The sequence below is a fragment of the Emys orbicularis genome, chromosome 10 (assembly GCF_028017835.1).
Source record: "Emys orbicularis isolate rEmyOrb1 chromosome 10, rEmyOrb1.hap1, whole genome shotgun sequence".
NCBI classification, from domain to species: Eukaryota; Metazoa; Chordata; order Testudines; family Emydidae; genus Emys; species Emys orbicularis.
Window position 1 is genome coordinate 18,927,081 of NC_088692.1, and position 21,095 is coordinate 18,948,175.

The 21,095-nt window shown below is 39.9% G+C and overlaps 1 protein-coding gene across 1 annotated transcript in view; it reads right to left on the reverse strand.

The window, feature by feature from the left end:
• Positions 1–21,095, reverse strand: part of XYLT1 (xylosyltransferase 1) — a 324,163-nt gene that overhangs the window by 230,799 nt on the left and 72,269 nt on the right. The window contains exon 2 of the mRNA XM_065411535.1: positions 9,131–9,169. Within this exon, the coding sequence (XP_065267607.1) occupies positions 9,131–9,169 (39 nt within the window). The remainder of the gene's footprint in view (positions 1–9,130; positions 9,170–21,095) is intronic.

Here is a 21,095-nt window from a genome sequence, read left to right on the forward strand (position 1 = left end):
AAATGCCGCTGCTACAGAAGGTTATACAAATGGGAAATGTCTCCACAGTACTGTGGCAAGCATATAGCTTCATAGATTTCAGCACCAGAATTTGATCCACAAAATCGAGAACGTTCCCATTTCTCAGAGAGGGACTTCTACAACATCTCTCAGTGTGACCCTTCTTCAGCACTGACGCTTGCTTCACAATCTGAACTTTCTGAACACCTCAAGCAGCTGGATTTATTTATTTTTTTTATTAAAACAAGCTTCCACAAAAATATCTCCTCCTTTCACCCTAAAGTGGCATCTGAGATATTCACTTCCCACATCCTATATTCTAGCTGTATAATTTATTTCAGGTATTTCAGAACTTAACATTTTTCAGCTTAAATCACTTTCCAAAGTTCAGGAACTGTATTTGCAATTCACATCACTGTGGTCATTTCAATACGGATGCAAGTTATCAACTGCACTTATCAATACAGACCAATCAGAAAACACTGATTTCTGAAAAAGTTAGAAAACAAGTTCATAGTCTATGCTGGCTTTATACAACAAAGGAAAACGGGCATTATATTTTCTTTTTGGTTCTGATTTTTGTTTTATTTTCTTCGGGTGGTTTTAATAGTGGTTATATATGAATAGATGTTGCATCTGATCACAGCATAAACATTGTATTATATATTATGCATGTTAGCCCAAGTCTTAGTCATGGACCTTTCTTGAAAAGTCACCCCCATCAGGTCAAACACAGCTGTGCAGGGACCAGGTGGAGACCCTAAAACTAACTGTGTAAAAGTGTAAAAGACACTTACAAAACCACCAAGTTGGGATACCAAGTTTTGCTTTGGACTATTATGAACTTAAGGGCTGTATGAAGTTTGCATCCAGATCTGGATCCAAATTTCCCCATGCAGAGGCCTTTTGATCACTCCTGTAACTTAAAACCAACATAGGTCTCCTGAGGTGGTGAATACATCAGCCTGCTGCACTGCCTGGCACCCAGGAAATGACTTTTAAAGCCAAAAGGTGCTTATGAGACTAAGAAGATTTTCCACACATAAACCCAAAAGCTGCCTCCTGTGGGCAGCACACACAGGTAAGAACTCCAGTAGCTAAATGTGAACACTGCTTATTTGTTTCATTAATCTGTTAAATAGAGTTCTGCCAACCCTGCCAGCTGCAGTACTCCACAGTTCTAATGACACTAAGAATAAAGGAATCCTCAGCATCTGATCAATCCATCTATAGCACAGCTTGGAAATATACAATTTACAAAACAATCGATAATGACCTCTGTAACAGAGAGGGAAATAAAATCTCATTCTTCTTGCCTGATGTTTTTGCATAGTCTCAAATTCTTCAGGCAATTAAAACATTTTAAATCCTGCTGAGGACACAAAATTACTCAAAATAGTTAAGTCCAAAGCTGACCGCAAAGATTTATAAAGGGATCTCACAAAACTGGGTGACTGGGAGACAAAATGGCAGATGAAATTCAATGATGATAAATGCAAAGTAATGTACATTGGAAAACATAATGCCAAGTACACATCAGGGCCGCCCGGGGGGGGGGGGGGGAGGGGGAAAGTGGGGCAATTTACCCCAGGCCCCGGGCCCCACAGGGGGCCCCACAAGAGTTTTTCGGGGCCCCTGGAACGGGGTCCTTCACTCGCTCCGGGGGCCCCGGAAAACTCTCACAGGGCCCGGGCCCCCGGAGCTTCTTCCACTCCGGGTCTTTGGCGGCAATTCGGCGGCGGGGGGTCCCTCCGCTCCGGGACCCGCCGCTGAAGTGCCCCGAAGACCCGCGGCGGGGGGTCCTTCCGCCCCGGGACCCGCCGCCGAAGACCCCAGGCCCCCGGAATCCTCTGGGCGGCCCTGCTACACATACAAAATCATGGGGTCTACATTAGCTGTTACCACTCAAGAAAGATTTTGGAGTCATCATGATTAGTTCTTTGAAAACATCTGCTCAATGTGCAGCAGCAGTCAAAAAGGCTAACAATGTTAGGAACTATTAGGAAAGGGATAGATAATAAGACAGAAAATACCATAATGCCGCCACTATATAAATCCATGGTATGCCCAAACCTTGAATACCGCGTGCAGTTCTGGTCACCCCAGCTCAAAAAACATGCATTAGAACTGGAAAAAGTACAGAGAAGGGAAACAAAAATTATTAGGGCTTCCATCTGAGGAGAGATTTAAAACACTGGGACTGTTCATCTTGGAAAAGATGATTGAGGAGGGGGGATATGACAGAGATCTATAAAAAAAAGAATGGCGTGGAGAAAGTGAATAAGGAAGTATTATTTACCCCTTCGCATACCACAAGACCTAGGGTCACCCAATGAAATTAATAGGCAGCAGATTTAAAACAAACATAAGGAAGAATTTCTTCACAGAACACATGGTCAACCTGTGGAACTCGTTACCAGGAGATATTGTGAAGGACAAAATTATAACTGGGTTCAAAAAAGAATTAGATAAGTTCATGGAGAATAGGTCCATTAATGGCTATTAGCCAAAATGGTCCAGTATGCAACCCCATGCTCTTGGTGTCCCTAATCCTCTGATTGCCAGAAGCTGGGACTGGATGACAGGAGATGGATCACTCAGCAATTGTCCTGTTCATTCCCTTTGAAACATCTTGCCCCGGCCACTGACAGAAAACAGGATACTGGGCTAGATGGACTGTTGGTCTGACCCAGTATGGCTGTTCTTATGACAGTACATTGGGCCATTTGTGTTTCTGTAGATGGAAAGATATGAGGGGGGAAAACTGAACAGCCACTCCTCCTTGATGTAAATAAGATCAGGCTAACATGAGAAACATGGCCCTAAATAATGGTGTCATTCTCAGGACACATCTGTTTCAGATGTAAGGTATGACTGTCTCAATGAATGAGAATTACACTGGTTCTGTGGTCTTCCTTATGTGAACATGTTCTTACATGATGTCAAAAATAAAGCCACCTGACTCTTTCGCTCTCTCTCTCTGAAAGAATTCTGCCAATCCTGGTTATCCTGACTAACTAGAGATTGTTTCATGCCATCTGGTTCAGTTTTTTAAGAGCATAGTGAGATTTAAAGATAGGAAACAGAGTGTTTTTATTATTAAGTAAGTTAACACAGCGTACCTGTTGTAATTCTGTTTTAGTTAACTGAGGTATGAATTTGGCCCATTTTTTCTAAAGCACTAAAATGCACGAGACTTGTTTTTAAAACTTACGTATCCAATACAGAAAACAAATATGATCATGATGTAAATAGTGGTGTAATTAACATAGCAGGGCTACATTAGGTATAAAATTCAGGTTTAAGTAGTAAAATAGTATACTTGCAACGAATTGCCATACAGTGGGTACTGAAAAAAAAAAAATTCAACGTAACATCCGCCATCATCCATGCCATCCTAAATGTTTGCCTATTAGCATCCATGACAACTTCACTTGCTTACATAACATCTGGATTTCACGCCATGTGAACATCATTTTGGCACACAGTGGAGGTAAATCTTTCACCTTTTGGATTCCCCTTGAAGACAACTGATTAATAGTACTTTATTAATCTTTGACACCAAGTCAATACCCTTGACAAGTTGCACTTATTATGTATCACTGATAGAAATTCTGAGATCTGAAATCTTTATTCATGTGATGGAGTCTAGACAGGGAGCCTGACCTACAGGAGGAGAGTCGAGGCAGAAGGTACTTGAACTACAACTCCCATGAGGCACTGCAGTAGCATAGGTAGACACAGATTAATGTCAAACTGACAAAAATGTGATATTTTGATTCAGGTAACAAACTGAAAATGTTTTGATTTGGGTCAACCCAACCTGAAATGAAATATTTAATTTAGATTTTTTCCAATGGAAACTTGAACATTTTTGGCAAATTTCCATTAAAAAAAATTCAACTTCAGGAAAAATACATTTTCCTCTGAAAAAACATTTCAACAGATAATTCTTGACCCACTGAAATGTACACTCTTTACAAACATGGGAAACTTCACTGAGTTCTATAGGTGTATAACTGAGGGCAGAATATAGCCCTATAGCTTTTATTAGAGCTGTCAAGCGATTAACAAAAAAGTAATCACAATTAATCGCACTGGTAAACAATAAAAGAATACCATTTATTTAAATATTTTTGGATATTTTCAAATATATTTATTTCAATTACAACATAGAATACAAAGTGTACAGTGCTCACTTTATATGTATTTTTATTACAAATATTTGCACTGTAAAAAACAAAAGAAATAGTATTTTTCAATTCACCTCCTACACATACTGTGGTGCAATCTCTATCATGAAAGTTGAACTTACAAATGTAGAATTATGTACAAAAAATAACCGAATTCAAAAATAAAACAATGTAAAACTTTAGAGCTTACAAATCCACTCAGTCCTATTTCTTGTTCAGCCAATCACTCAGACAAACAAGTTTGTTTACATTTGCAGGAGATAATGTTGCCCGTTTCTTGTTCACAATGTCACCTGAAAGTGAGAGCAGGCATTCGCATGGCACTGTTGTAGCTGGTGTTGCAAGATATTTACGTGTCAGATGCACTAAAGATTCATATATCCCTTCATGCTTCAACCACCATTCCAGAAGACATGCATCCATCCTGATGATAGCTTCTGCTCGATAATGATCCAAAGCAGTGTGGACCGATGCAAGGACAAGTCAGAGTCCTGCACTTAGGATGGAAGAATCCCATTCACTGTTACAGACTAGGGACCGAATGGCTAGGTAGCAGTTCTGCAGAAAAGGATCTAGGGGTTACAGTGGACGAGAAGCTGGATATGAGTCAACAGTGTGCCCTTGTTGCCAAGAAGGCTAACGGCATTTTGGCCTGTATAAGTAGGGGCATTGCCAGCAGATCGAGGGACGTGATCATTCCCCTCTATTCGACATTGGTGAGGCCTCATCTGGAGTACTGTGTCCAGTTTTGGGCCCCACACTACAAGAAGGATGTGGAAAAATTGGAAAGAGTCCAGCAGAGGGCAACAAAAATGATTAGGAAGCTGGAGCACATGACTTATGAGGAGAGGCTGAGGGAAATGGGATTGTTTAGTCTGCAGAACAGAAGAATGAGGGGGGATTTGATAGCTGCTTTCAACTACCTGAAAGGGGTTCCAAAGAGGATGGATCTAGACTGTTCTCAGTGGTACCAGATGACAGAACCAGGAGTAATGGTCTCAAGTTGCAGTGGGGGAGGTTTAGGTTGGATATTAGGAAAAACTAGGAGGGTGGTAAAGCACTGGAATGGGTTACCTAGGGAGGTGGTGGAATCTCCTTCCTTAGAGGTTTTTAAGGTCAGGCTTGACAAAGCCCTGGCTGGGATGATTTAGTTGGGAATTGGTCCTGCTTTGAGCAGGGGGTTGGACTAGATGACCTCCTGAGGTCCCTTCCAACTCTGATATTCTATGATTCTATGTTCATTTTCATCATCTGAGTCAGATTCCACCAGCAGAAGGTTGATTTTCTTCTTTGGTGGTTCGGGTTCTGTAGTTTCCGGATCGGAGTGTTGCTCTTATAAGACATCTGAAAGCATGCTCCACACCCCGTCCCGATCAGATTTTGGAAGGCACTTCAGATTCTTAAACCTTGGGTCGAGTGCTGTAGCTATCCTTAGAAATTTCACATTGGTACCTTCTTTGCGTTTTGCCAAATCTGCTGTGAAAGTGTTCTTAAAATGAACATGTGCTGGGTCATCATCCGAGACTGCTATAACATGAAATATATGGCAGAATGTGGGTAAAACAGAACAGGAGACATACAATTCTCCCCCAAGGAATTGTCACAAATTTAATTAACGCATTATTTTTTTAATGAGTGTCATCAGCATGGAAGCATGTTCTCTGGAAGAGAACATGCTTCATGTTCATGCCGAAGCATGAAGGGGCATATGAATGTTTAGCATATCTGGCATGTAAATACCTTGCAACGCTGGCTACAAAAGTGCCATGTGAATGCCTGCTCTCTCTTTCAGGTGACATTGTAAATAAGCGGTCAGCAATATCTCCTGTAAATGTAAACAAGCTTGTTTGTCTTAGCAATTGGCTGAACAAGAAGTAGGACTGAGTGGACTTGTAGGCTCTAAAGATTTACATTGTTTTGTTTTTGAGTGCAGTTATGCAACAACAAAAAAATCTACATTTGTAAGTTACACTTTCACAATTAAGAGATTGCACTACAGTACTTGTATGAGATGAACTGAAAAATACTAGTTCTTTTATCATTTTTACAGTGCAAATATTTGTAATAAAAATAATATAAAGTGAGCACTGTACACTTTGTATTCTGTGTTGTAATAGAAATCAATATATTTGAAAATGTAGAAAAACATCCACAAATATTTAATAAATTTCAATTGGTATTTTATTGTTTCACGGTGTGATTAATCACAATTAATTTTTTTGAGTTAATCGCGTGAGTTAACTGTGATTAATCGACAGCCCTAATTTTTACCCTCCCAACAGATAAATCGACAAAATGTGTACTTATTAATTTCTATCATTAGTCTCTCTACACAAACTTTTTTCCAACTGTACCTTCTCTCTTCTTCACCGTCACAAAATAACATTAAAAAATTAAGCAAAAAAACAGTATAACAGCAGCATATAAAAATCAATTTAAATGATTGAAATTTTCATTAATTTGATAAACAAGTGACTAACCAACCACATGTCAGGTTACTTTAGCATCTTAACTATTCTGTATTAAAACTGCAAAAACCAAGATGTATTCTTGCAAGCATTCTTCATGCACACACTAACTCACCTCCCATTTCCTTTAGCAGAGCCATCCTGTCCATTAATCTGCAAAGTCCATCTTAATTAGAGAAATTTAAAAGGAGTAGACCAAGCACAGCTGGTTGAAGTTTTGCAATATTGATTTTTTTTTTTTAATAAAAGTGTTCACCAACATTTGTAAAATTTCCAATAGCCCTACAGCTGGTCCAAAAACGGGGGGGAAATATTCAATAAAAATTCATCAAAAGCCCAAAACACAATTTTTAAGGGGTCGGGGGAGGGTTCAAAATGTCAATCAAACTGGAACTGAGGAGGGAATCATAGGATGGTGGAGAGGGTGTTGTCAAACCAGCTGATTCATCCCACCATTATTGAGGATGCCAACCTATCAAAGCATCCACACAGCAGCAGCCTTATTTTCAATCCCCCAGCAAAAAAAAAAAAAAAAAAAAAGAGAGAGAGAGAAATAACGGGGGAGGGATTGTAAAATCATCATACTAGAGCAAAAGTATGCTAACTAACTAACTAAATTAACTTTTTATTTGAATTTGCAAAAATGACAAAATTGCTGATTATTTATTTTTAACATGAGGCTTTTCATAGCAAACAAACCAGAGCTCCCTCCTCTCCAATTAGGGCCCAACCTTGCAACTGCTGTACATATGCAATTGCCAGTGAACTCAGTGGGAGCTGTGGATACAGTATGGACTAGCTCTTCTCTTTGAGAATCTAAACCCTTCTGATCATTTTCCTAAATGTGGCAGAAAGAAATATGCTGCAGCAAACAGAACATATCCTTTGACCTTCAGCTATCACAGTTGTAGCACACAGGTTTAGTTCTCTCTTACTGTGAGAGATACAATCACTTGATTTCCTCTCCTTGCCATGCCCCACTAGATCTCAGCAGTCATGTTTGAGCCACCTCTATCAGCTCACAGTGCTATGGGAAATAAAGGTTTCACACAAAAAGAGTTGTTCTCAGCCCTGACAATTAATTTCAAGATAAGGAGACAGGCGTTTTTTTATGTGAATTGATACCAACTATCTAGATTCAGAAACGGATATAGCCTTCTAGTGATATTGGTAGAAATATCAATGTGTAAAAATACACTTAATTTGTCTTCATTATTAAACAATTTTTTTCCCCTCTTTCTCTCCTGGAAATGTTAAAGCCCACTAAAAACACAGTGATGTCAGGAGCCACTTGGCACTCTCATTGGTAGTCTTAGCAAGGAATTAATAGGCATGAAAAATGAACTACACTCAGATCAGGGAAGATGCAATTTGGCAGAGCAGCATGAGAAAATTTTTACTTGTTCCGTGGCTAAATGGAAGACCTCAATCTGTAGTGCTGTTCTTTTAAATTTTCAAGAGTATGAAATTCTTACACTTACACACACACACACACACACACACACCACTGTTTATTCTGCACACATACACACGAACACACAGACACTGCCATTGTTTATTCTACTGAGTAAGATTTTTAAGTCTAGTCAATGGCAGGTAACAGATCCCTTCAAAGTAGGATCTCAGGTCTTAGAAGCTATTTCTAGGTAACTTCCTTTCAAATCAGTAACGAACAGGCCTTGCTAATTACCATATTGTTCAATTCCCTGCAATTTATGGCTCACTAATACGAAGAGACTTGTACTGTCATAACTACTTTGTATTTTGATACTGCTCTACCAAGACCCTCCGACCCCGTATAATAACAATTGTGCTACCCCAACCCTATCAATCACACCCTATAGGGTTGGTTCCCAGAGAAGGGGGTATGAAAAAGGATGGAATGAGCTTGGTGCAGCCACCAATATACTGTAAAATAGTTAACAATTCTCCACTGGGAAAGTCTAATGGAAGCCCAACCTAGAAAATTTTATCTCTATTTGGAGAAATTGGAAATGTATATGACTCATCTTCAGTATGTCAATGCTATTGCCTCAACAGTCTCCCAAAGATCAAGGTGAATGGAAATCAATGCTGCTGCCTTATTAGGAAACACAAATCAAAGACTTGGTGACTTTGTAAAAACCTCTCTGTCACTTTGATCTTTTGGTGCCAAGCATTTCCACAGATTCATTACTGTGCATTGTTATGTTTTAGGAAGAAATCTCCAATACAATTGTATTTTTTAAAAGTAACAAACTGGCAGCCAACATCTTTACCTGCACTGTCTGGGAAGCTGAGCCGGGCAAATGGAAGAGGGGAAACTCTCATGTATTGACAGTTGTTTTGCCTTTAAAATGATGTCCTCTGCTCTGACAATGTGGTACAGATTTCAATTAAGTTCAATCAAGATTTGAGGTGATGGCACTGCCTTGTCACTCTGGAAGTTAAACAAGTTAAACAAATAGAGGAGGGGAAAACAGTACTAACCTGGGTCTCCAAGCCGGTGTAGGGACGGGGTGGCTGGTCCTGTAAAAAGAAAGCAGAAGGAAATTGTGACGGTCTATACCATTATGTTCACCACTTTTACAAGACTACAATAAATTTTGTACAGAGTATGCCTTGTGAGGCATCACTTGAAAACTCATAATCTGCTGAACATTATTGTCCTGGTAAATTGTATATACATATACAAAATCTCATGTATAAAATATTCTACTGTATAACATTGTTATAACATGTTCCAAGTTTAGAAAAGCAGGCACAAACCAATCTTTTAGAGACAAAAGAAACACTGGCACCCAGCCAGATATCGGCATAATCAAATGGATTATGATGGGTTATCACCACGTTTATCCACCATTCTTTGGCAGGAAGAAGGGTGCAAGCAAGAACTTTACATATTAGCAATGAAAACAGCTGCAGGTCCAGTGTAAACAGACTAGCTGTCACCTGAACCCCAGCTGGAGATAATCCTCAAGAAGTGGAGAATGGTATAAGAATAGAGGACACACACACCGCCTCACCTCTGTCCCCCCATCTCCACTCATGGCAGCTACAAAACTCTTGAAAGACAAAGGAAGCATCATTGAACTGGGGAAGAGGTGCTGGCTGGAAGGCTTTTCGGCCAGTACAGATTGCTGTAAGCATATAATGAGATAAAACCTTTGCTTTGAATCCATTTAGCTTGCTAAATTATGTATTAGTTTGCGATTTATTTTTTTATTTTCTTTGTAACCAATTCTGACTTTTCTGACTCATTACTTGTAGTCACTTAAAATCTATCTTTCTGTAGTTAATAAATTTGTTTTATTCCTTTATCTAAACCAGTGTGTGTTTGGATTGAAGTGTTTGGAAACCACCACCTGAGATAACAGGGTCTGTGCATATCATTTTCCTTTGATGAAAGGATGGACTTTCTATGAGTTTGCATTGTCCAGTAGAATGCTGGGCAGTACAAGATGCACATTTCTGGGGGGGACAAGGCTGGGACTGGGAATTTCTTGGTGTCACTCTGCAATACAATTCATGAGTGGCTAGCAGAGCATTCATGTAACATAGCTGCGAGTGATTTTGCACGCTGGAGGCTGTGTGTGAGCAGCATCAGAAGTGGTGGCTCTTATAGCAAAGCAATGTAAAAGGCATCCCAAGCTGGACAGCAAAAGGGACACAGCTGTTCAGTAGCATCCCTGGGGAATGTCACAGAAATAGACAGTCTTCAGAATACCGAGAAGATGGGACTTTTTTGAGCTGTTATTGACTAGGCAAGATGACACCAAAGAAACAAGTGTTTACTCTAGCACAGACTTCTCAAATGTTATCGTCTTAAGATAGCGTACCTTTCATATACACCTCTCTTCCACTCCCACACAAAGCATATGCCAGCTATAATATTTGGTTGCGTGGGATAAAAGTAATATTAGAAGAGTATTAGGGAGACCACAGAGGTTTCAGAATAGACTCAGGGTCATATGAGGCACTCATATCATTGATCTCCTATTTTGGTTTTCATATTTTTCCTGCTCTGTTCTATTTTTACATTGCAATACAATTGATCTGTGTGTCTTTAAAGTTTTTGAGCTCTTTCAGAAAGTTAACTGGAGACTTTGGCAATGTGTAGAGCTGGTTGGAGAACTGAAAACCTTTCACACAAAATATTTGTGATTATGCCCATTTTTTCATCAAAATTTCATTCTGATGATCCAAGTAGCTTTAATAATGTGTCATTATATTTAAGTGAACAGTTCTAGCTTTGTAGTGTATATCTTCTTTTGTGTACAAAGTAAGAACTCTTATCTCAACTTGGCTAGGGGTCCAAAGCTTATTAAAGAACTCCTAAATACTAAAGCACAAAAACTGTCCATATGGCCAGTTAATTAACAGGTCCTAAGAAAAAGATAATATCCTTGCAACAAGCTAATCAGGAGTAGGCTTTGCAGAATTAGATGTGGGGTTTTTATATAATTTTGGAAGATAGTATTGATGTCGATTTTTAAGCATTTGCTTTGATTTTTATCAATTTAAATGTTCACAGTTGAGCAAAATTATGTGGTGAGCATTTTATTCCACTTATTTTGAAGCATTTTCTCCAAAATTTTAAATTTTCATAGTTGTGAAAAATTATGGGGAGATCATGAAACAACAATTAGAGTAGGTTTTGAGATTCAAAAATTTACTGTTAAAACACAAATGGTGAACATCACATGTCAAAGTATACAAAGTAAATATCTCTAAATCAAACTAATAAGTTCTCTTCTTACTTTGCCTATTTGTAAATTTCAGTTATCATCATTGGAAATACTTTTTCCTTGGTTTCAAACCTAATCATTAGTGTTTTGGGACTAGCTCTCAAACAAAATATTTAAAGAAACGTCTTTTGAAGTACAAAGGTACACTTTAAAAGCTTCAGTCCTGCTGGCCCAAGGTATTACTGCAGGGTCTCACTTTCTATAGCATCCTGTTTAATTGGAAAAGCTAACGAAGTGGAACCAGGTCAATGGTGCTTTCTCTTTAATCCATCACGTCTGTCGAAATTAGAAGACTTCAGTTGAGAGTAGGGTAAATTCTGGCCTGTCAGATTATAAAGCCCCTGGGAATAAGAGTTTTAATAGCCCAGGATACTTCAGCTAAATGTGATTCTTTTTTCCCCCCGCAGAACCACAGTGTGTAACAAGTAGCTAGCTTCTTTCCTTTCCCCTTAAAGACTACACAAAATGCAGTTAACATTTGCATGTGACCATAGCCAGTTTTGGGTTTAATACATTTTTTATTACTGTACTAATGAAGGGGCCTTTTAATCAGCCCAGAAAGAAGATTACCAGTCGAGTACAGAGATGCCTTGTAGCCAACTGCCTCTCTTTTTCCCCAAGCAATAAATAAGTTATGTGATATCTGCCAGCAGTTTATGCACAGCTGAGAAGTATCAAAGTCTTACCTCTAATCCAACATCTAGTGATCTTATCAACATATTCAAACACTGAATACAGCTACTGCTCACACATGGATGTTATCTGACCACAGACCAAATGATACTAAGAGTTGTAGGATGTGCAGAAACATGGATGGTATCCATTAATGATTTCACTCAGCTAAATTAGAAAGGGATCTTATTTAGTGAAAAAAGCTCTTGTGAAGATTGGCCCCCTATTTTCTCAAAAGGAAATGATCCAGGTACACTGGACACTGAATACATGCATTTATCGTGCTCATCTGTTATGGACTCAGGAGATTAAATTAATTCCTTGTGTGCCTGGATTCTAAGGAAGTGATGCCAGCAATGAAATCAAGCCCAGAGACTATAAAGTACCTCTCGTCTCTTAAGTGAAGGGATCAATTGTTAATTTGGTCAGAATGTGTCTCGATTGTTCTGATTTTTTTTCCTCTGTGAGATCTACACCAAATCAGAGACACCAACACTATTGAATAGTGTGTATGTGTGTGTGTGAGAGAATCCAAAAATAACTTTCTAAAGGTAGTAACAGCAAATTATTACTTTTCCAATACAATGGCTCAGCTGTACAGATTTCCCTTTGGGATATCATCTGGATTTTCTTATTCACTGCCAGCTACATTGCAGACGATAGCTTTTTCAAAATGTGTTGTTGGTTCTTCAGTTAGAACCACAGCATCCTGAAAGGCTCCAGGGGATTCCTGTAATAGATAAAAAGCGACAAAGAGTCCTGTGGCACCTTATAGACTAACAGACGTATTGGAGCATAAGATTTCATGGGTGAATACCCACTTCATCAGATGCATGTAGTGGAAATGTCCAGAGGCAGGTATAAATATGTAGGAGATAACGAGGTTAGTTCAATCAGGGAGGATGAGGCCCTCTTCTAGCAGTTGAGGTGTGAACACCAAGGGAGGAGAAACTGCTTTTGTAGTTGGCTAGCCATTCACAGTCTTTGTTTAATCCTGAGCTGATGGTGTCAAATTTGCAAAAGAACTGAAGCTCAGCAGTTTCTCTTTGAAGTCTGGTCCTGAAGTTTTTTTGCTGCAGGATGGCTACCTTTAAATCTGCTATTGTGTGTCCAGGGAGATTGAAGTATTCTCCTACCGGTTTTTGTACATTCAGTTCATTTGCAAATTTGACACCATCAGCTCAGGATTAAACAAAGACTGTGAATGGCTAGCCAACTACAAAAGCAGTTTCTCCTCCCTTGGTGTTCACACCTCAACTGCTAGAAGAGGGCCTCATCCTCCCTGATTGAACTAACCTCGTTATCTCCTACACATTTATACCTGCCTCTGGAAATTTCCACTACATGCATCTGACGAACTGGGTATCCACGAAATCTTATGCTCCAATACGTCTGTTAGTCTATAAGGTGCCGCAGGACTCTTCGTCGCTTTTTACAGATCCAGACTAACACGGCTACCCCTCTGATACTGTAATAGATAGTGCTTTGTACTATGTTAAAAGCCATAGAATAAAAGCCCCACAAGTATTGAAAAGAAATTATTAACCTCATAGGTCAGGGCTGGGCAAACTACAGCCTGGGGGCCGCATCCGGCCCTCCAGACATTTTAATCCGGCCCTCAAGCTCCTGCCGGGGAGCAGGGTCCGGGGCTTACCCCGCTCCACGCGGCTCCCAGAAGCAGTGGCATGTCCCCACTCTGGCTCCCATGCGTAGGGGCAGTCAAGGGGCTCTGCATGCTGCCGCTGCCCCCGCAGCTCCCACTGGCCAGGAACCGCGGCCAATGGGAGATGCAGGGGCGGTGCCTGCGGACAGGGCAGTGAGCAGAGCCTCCTGGACGTGCCTCTGAGTAGGAGCTGGAGGGGGGACATGCCGCTGCTTCTGGGAGTTGCTTGAGGTAAGTGCTGCCTGGAGCTTGCACCCCCGACCCTTTCCTGCACCCCCAACCCCAGCCCCACCTCACAGCCTGCACCCCCAGCTGGAGCCCTTACCGCCCCCCGCAACCTCAACCCCCTGCCCGAGCCTGGAGCCCCCTCCCACACCCAGAACTCCTCTTGGAGTCTAGGTACATTTGGTTCTGCCTCAAGTGTCAGCGCAGAGGGCTGGAAGGGACCTTTAAAGGTCAACTAGTCCAGCTCCACATTTCTATGATTCTAAACATAGAAATTGGGTTCCAAACAATGTGTTTTTAGTGTGTGGAATACAGTGTATCAGTCTCCAGATCAATGCAATTGTGGTTGCAGAAAGGCTTCTACATCATGGCAGTTTCTTTTTTATTTTAGTCCACATACTGCTTACTAACTATTACTACCCATTGTAGTTGTAGCATACGCTGTAGGCATTGCATATCACCACAAGGGGTCAGATTTTTGTACGCATCATTAGTAGTTAACATTCATACACATGGCATAAAATTACTTTCTGAATGCAAAACCATCAAAAACTTGGCTACTTTTGAGTTTAAATATAGGAATAAAACAAGTAGAGTTTTGCCTTGGCATTTTCCCCCTATTGTCCTACCGTGTGCCTTGCACCAAAATCTTTGACTGGAGTGGCACGTTTTGTGAAACTGAGTTTTTTGAGTTTGTAAAGAAATTTTAAAATACCCAAAATGGTTGGTCACATGGTAGGCTATCCCTCTCTCTCATTACATCAACTGACAGCATGACAGAGCTAAACCAGCCAGTTTGGTTTTGAGTGTCAAATGTGCCTCATTTAAGAAGGTCATTTATATCGCTTAGTGGCTGGTTGACTGTTTCAGTTTTGTGTTGTTTTGTTTTAGTTTCTCTATTGACTGTAAATTCCAGAGCTGGATCTTTGGGTCCCAAAAAGCTCAGCACCTTGAGCATACCCTTATATGAGAAATGTAAAGTAGAAACTTAGCTTTCATTTAAAGGGGGCAAAAATATTTAGAATGAAAATAAGTTTCTTGTCCTTTTCCTTGCAATGGTATCTTTAAGATGTGAAATCAATTGCCAGAGTTTAACAGAGCAACCAGCTGGGTTCCACTTCCATAGAGATACACACGCTTACTTTCCATTCAAAATGAGTCAGTTCATTTTAGGGTATTTCCCAAAGACAGTCTTCCCTAAAAGGCTCAGGTAGGTTCAGTGCATAGTGGTGTGAACATGATAGACTGTTCAAAAATGCAAAGGTCAACTTGGGAATACACTGTTGTCTGGTTAGGCACGCCGGGTATCCTAAAGGATGTTGCAGCTTAATTGCCAATGTCTGCAGGGGACTTATCTTAAGTATTTTAAACTCTTTGTATGTTTTCAATGTGCCTAGCTGCCACGATGCAAGATATATAAAATAAATATTATTTGAGATGGAACGAGTTTCACACAGATCTTGTTACCACAGAGCTTACAGACACACAGTGCATAATCCACCTTGAGGACATGCTGGAGAGCTTCTGCTCTGAGGACAGCATTTGCTAGTTGACCTGCTCACTAGAACTGAGTGATCATGGAAACAAAACATGAACGTTTTTAAACAACAGTGATAACTGGACGAAAAAGAAATAATTGTTAGCTGGCTCATAAACCTCAATATGCCCTCACTGTGTCAACACTGCTGATCTTATTTGCACCTCCTGCAACACAGCAGGTAGGTACCAGGTACATGTTTTGGAGGGAGAAAATTCCTGGAACAGCCTTCCTCACGCGGCTGAATTCATACACATTTCAGAAATGTATCTGTTTAAAAATACATTCAGGGCTCATCACCAGAGCATGTAGCACCCAACAGAATCTAAAATCAAAACAATTGTGCAGGTATGCATGCAACCAAACTGCTTTGGTAGCCTAGCAAACTATTAGCACTCAGCTTGACAGCTGGATCCATCTGCTAGAAAATCCCTCAGCACTTGCCTTCTAAATCCACAGCCAACTGACTTACATGGGCCTGTACGAGATAAGGGCTGTAGATGGTAAAAGGCCTTCCCAAATGGACCACAAATCCTGCCCTGAAGGCTACCAGGAATGAACACAGAAGGCTGCATAGTTCAGCTGCTCTCCTCCTATACACGACCAACTCCTCCTCACTGAAACAGTCTAGTACCCAGGTCGGCAACTGGTCTAACAATACTGAGATTTGTAAGAGTAACCCCGTTTTGTCTCTCAGGGCCCTCTCCTGCTTCCACTTTACACTGATGTACGTTTGACTTTAGTGGCGTTACACCAGACTTACGCACATGGGGGAGAATTTGGCCCATATTCTGCTTGGTTTGGTTAGTCTGTTCTTTAAATGAACCATGGTTATTGAAAGCAACTTGCTCACAAAAAACAAAGGAAACACAAAAGGCGAGAAAGTGAGAGAGAGAGCTGTTCAGCGAGGACAATGTCAGCAGCAGCAACAACACTAATCAGTCCATAGCCTCACATGTGAAAGGTCAGTCTTGCCCACACAGCCATTTACTTCAATCTGTGAACACTTACTCTCCTTTTCTTACATCGTTGTGACAACACAATGCTGCTTTCCCACTTTTTGTGTACTGGATTTAAAACTGGACACTCCCCCTTTTGCTTTTAAGCAAGAACAGAAGGTCTCTGGACACCCAAAAGATGAATACAACTGTTTGCAGCTGAAAGTCATGGGCAAGAATATTACAGTAAATGCTACAACACAGAGTTGTTTTATCCCACATGACAATTACATAGGCCACGTTCACAGATGTCTCAGGCAATATGTGAAAATTGGAAGAAACAAATTGGGTATGATAGCAGCAAAACATTATCATGTGAAAAAAACAACAACCTTCACTTCTGGTATGATGAAGTTCACGCACATCAAGGGAGCAGTAATTTAACTGAGATAACTGGCTCATTGAATGATTTGCATATTATTAGAAGTCTGTCAAGGACTATGAACTGTGAACCAATTCTGAACTGTTACGGTAGGTTACATGTAGAGTAACCCCCACCGACTTCCACTGGTCCCTGATATAACTAAAGTAATGACTCTGTAAACTGAATTGTATAAGCTTAGAGAGCCTTTGAAGCCAATACTGCGTAGGCTTCCGTACTGTTTTGAGACCTTGAAAAGACATACAGCGTGTTTGGTCCACAAACAGAATTCTGTATTACCTAAAACCCGCGCGCCCTTCCCCCCGCCTGTTCAGATCTCTGATTTTTCTGCATTGCTTCATGTACCGCAGATAGACAGCATCATTACCACTGCTAGTTGTGTCACTCTTTGTGGAAAGCTGATAAATTGCATAAAGTCACTCCCTACATGAACACTCTCACGTGGAAGGACCCCTCTATTCAAAGGGCAGCTACTTATTTACTTTGACTCCTGAATCTCTGCTGTGGTTCTGCTCTGTTTAACAAAGAATATTTTAATAAACTCTGAAAGAACTTGGTGGTTCTAACCCATTTCATGCAAATCCAGAAAGAGCATATCTAAACATTTTGATGCCTTTTGCACATTGTGTGTTCTTTTTCCTGGCTAGGGTCTCACCATTATCACACTGATGTGATAAAAGAATTGTTAGTTTAACGTGCTGTAAGATAACTGGATGCCAGTGAGTAGGACTCAAAATAGGTAAAAGCAATGTGTGAACTGGCTGCCAGAAGACTGGAAACCCTGGTGAGACTTGAAGTCTGGCCAGTTTCCCACAGAACTGCTGACTCAAATGGTGATGGAATAAAGTTCCCATGGCTTCAGCACAGGGAACAAAGTGGAACCCCCTAAAACTGAATTATACATAGTAAAGACCTCTTTGCTCAAGGAATGGCCATGGACCTGATCCAGTTCCCATTGAAGTCAATGGCAAAAGTCACTGATCCTATGAAGACAAGGTGCAAAAAGAACAGGACAGGCCCCATACTTGTTGGAGGAAAGACTGAAATAAAAACAGAACACTTCTAAATAAGTTTTTCTTTCATCTGCCTCTGCTAAGCTAATACCGGATGCCTTTTCTGGTGCTAGAAGCTATGATGATTGGTGCCATATATAGGGCCAGGGCCAGATCTTCAGCTATTACAAACTAGCAAGTTCCACTGATAATTTCAACCAGCTGAGGATTTGGTTCACAATAATTAGGTAGTAGATCAATCAGGCAAGCAAACATACATTAGTCAACAGAAATTACAGTGGGCATGCAATTTAAAGGGATGCTTTTACAATTTGGCCTTAAGTTTAGATTTTGTGAAATTAAGCTTTTACATTACAAAAGAACAATAGATATGTAAAAACACATTCTAAGGTAACTGTTGCATTTAAGCAAATAAGCCTGTGGTGTGTGCAACCCACACACTGGAGCACTGAGAATCTTTAAATAAATATTCAATTTACTATAAACAAATAGCTTCACTGATTTTCACTAAGTTGAAAAAAATCAGAAAGTAAACAATCAGTATGGACGAAAAGTATAGTTCATTTTAAAAATTCTTTCCATCTTAATAATGCAAAGTGCTTATAGTAACATCGCTAAATGAATGTGTGTGTGTGGTTGGAAAGTTTCTGCCTTTTTCTCTCTACATAACAATACTAGAAAAGAAATGTTGCAAAATAATTTGCAATGAATGTTTCCTATATTCCAACCAGCTCTCTCATTTACAAGTTATAAAGACTAGTTCTTCACTTCCTTGCACCTCTACAAAGGTACAAAGTGTTTTATACCTTCTTTGCACTAGTGTTAATGACTGCATAAAGTGTAAGGCAATATAAAAATCAGGTCCATAATTCTTAAGTTCATTATGTCTCTGACTATTACTGTCAAAATGCAATAACATAGTTTTCACTATTCAAGTTACACTTAACTTTTTATGATCATCTCCTCCTTTCCACTTAAACTATTACATAGACACATGATCTCAGAGTGCTCTTTTAAACGTCACATTGCGGCTTCTAATTCATCACAGTGGTCATTCTAACTAGGGTTCAGAAATAATGGCAGAGTGGAACATTTGCCTGGCTGCTACTTGGGTTACACCTCTTCTTCAGACAAATAGTGATATTTACCATTCAGGGCTGTAACTCTGGCACCTTACACCTGGCCAGTTTGGCACTACATTTACTTTCAATTGGACATTAAATAAGTAATAGCAGAAAGACAAAAAATAAGCAGAGCAAGAATAGAAAATTTCCCTTCACTTTATGGACTGAAGCACTCCTTGAATTTGCCGTTTGTGGTGAAGGTACTACAAATACTCTTGGCAGCAATAGCACACTTCCTGTCTAGTGCACGAAACTCAGCGTGCTGCAAGCTTATTGTATAGTCATTTGTGTGCCTGTCAAATAGGAAGTTATCACATCATTGGGCCAAAATGAAACAGCTCTGCTAAGAATGTTCCATTTAATCTAAACAAAGAAGCCTCATTCCTATTGCAGACAGGAAGAGTAAAATAAAAGCATTTCAGAATATAGCATCCTGTAACACTATTGTGAAGCAGACATTGATGGAAAAGCACATTCATTATATAATAATGAACTCCTTTCATTAACACTTAGCACATTTGTGCCCTTACTGTACTTCAATTGTTTTTGTTTCTGAGAGGTGAGAATTTGGTGTCAAGAGGGCTAAGCTCTCTGAACCCATTGCCAAGGTCATGAGAGATTTCTAGAGCAACTGTCATGCTGGTAAGAACAGAACATGTGTGACAATCCACCCTTCAGTTTGTGCTATCTGGCTAGCTTTAATACCCCGCTTCCTTCCCTGATGAACCAAGGGACGCAGCCCACCCATGTACTTATTCGCTACACTGATACTGACTTGAACTCTTAATACATTCCATGAGTGACGTACCCGAGCCCACTTATCCACGGACTCTTTAAAAACTACCACACCCCAATCTGGGTCTATGCTGGTTATGTGATATGTATGTATCTCGTGATCCTTGTAACTGATACCTGTAATCTCTCATAACTCAATCTGACCCGAGATGCACAGTACCTTCCCTCTTAACTTGTGTATATTTAATTTAAACATTAACTTTAATAAAATTGTTTTAGAAAATCGGAAGGCGTTTTAAAAGAAAGTTGAAAGTGAACGCGATATTAGTAATTGACTAATGTTTTTTCTCCATTTATTTCAAGGTGACTCTCACAGTGCTCTTGTGAAGTAGGTGTTATGACATCTGATTTACAACTAGGTAAAACTGAGGCGCAGGATGGGGGAAAGTTGTGGAAGGCCCGGGAATAGATGTGGATTTGTTTATTTGCTTCAATAGACATAGAATATCTATTCATAGGTCTAGCAGTCTGATTTCCACAAGTGCTGAGCACCCACAACAACCCCAGATGTCAGTGGGAGCCACTGTTGCTCATCAACTCTGAAAATCAAGCTATAAGTGCACTGGCCCAGCATTTAAGGCCAAGTTTACTAAACTGCCCATTAATTCGGACTGCCTCATTTTGGCTAACTTGAAACATTTATAGCTTGATTCTTCAGAATCATTGAGCACCAGCAGTTCCTATTGACACCAGCTGGAGTTGGGATTGCTCTGCACTTCTTGAAATAAGGCTCAAAATGACTCACTTTGGACATGCAAAACCAAACAAACAAACAAACAAACAAACAAAGACACTCAAGCTCAAGGACCCTTTTGGGAAAACGTTGGCTGAAGTTATTTGTGTTACATAACGAACACAAGACTGAAGCCCAGATCCAGCAAATTGTTCCACACAAGCACAATGCCTCTACTGGCATGCAATGACTTGGAGAATCAGGGCATATATTAGCAACAGAAACCAACACCCCTCATTTTGAATTTCCCTGCCCTAAACAGTAGGCAACACAATCTCCTCACATTATCACATCATATTAGCACATCTATTTCTTTTGTAAAGCAGCCACTGCAGTCACAATACATGAAAATGAGTTGGCTACTAATTTTTATTAAAGGTAAATACAATTGTTGACTGTACAAATTATTTTCATACACAATGATAGAAACTCCATCAAACATAAAGATAAGAGAACACAGCAGAGCTGAAACAGTTTAAGTTATAGCTTATGGTAAATATAACAAATTATATATACACATACACACCATTGTTATTACAAAATATATCAGTATAAATGACTTGTT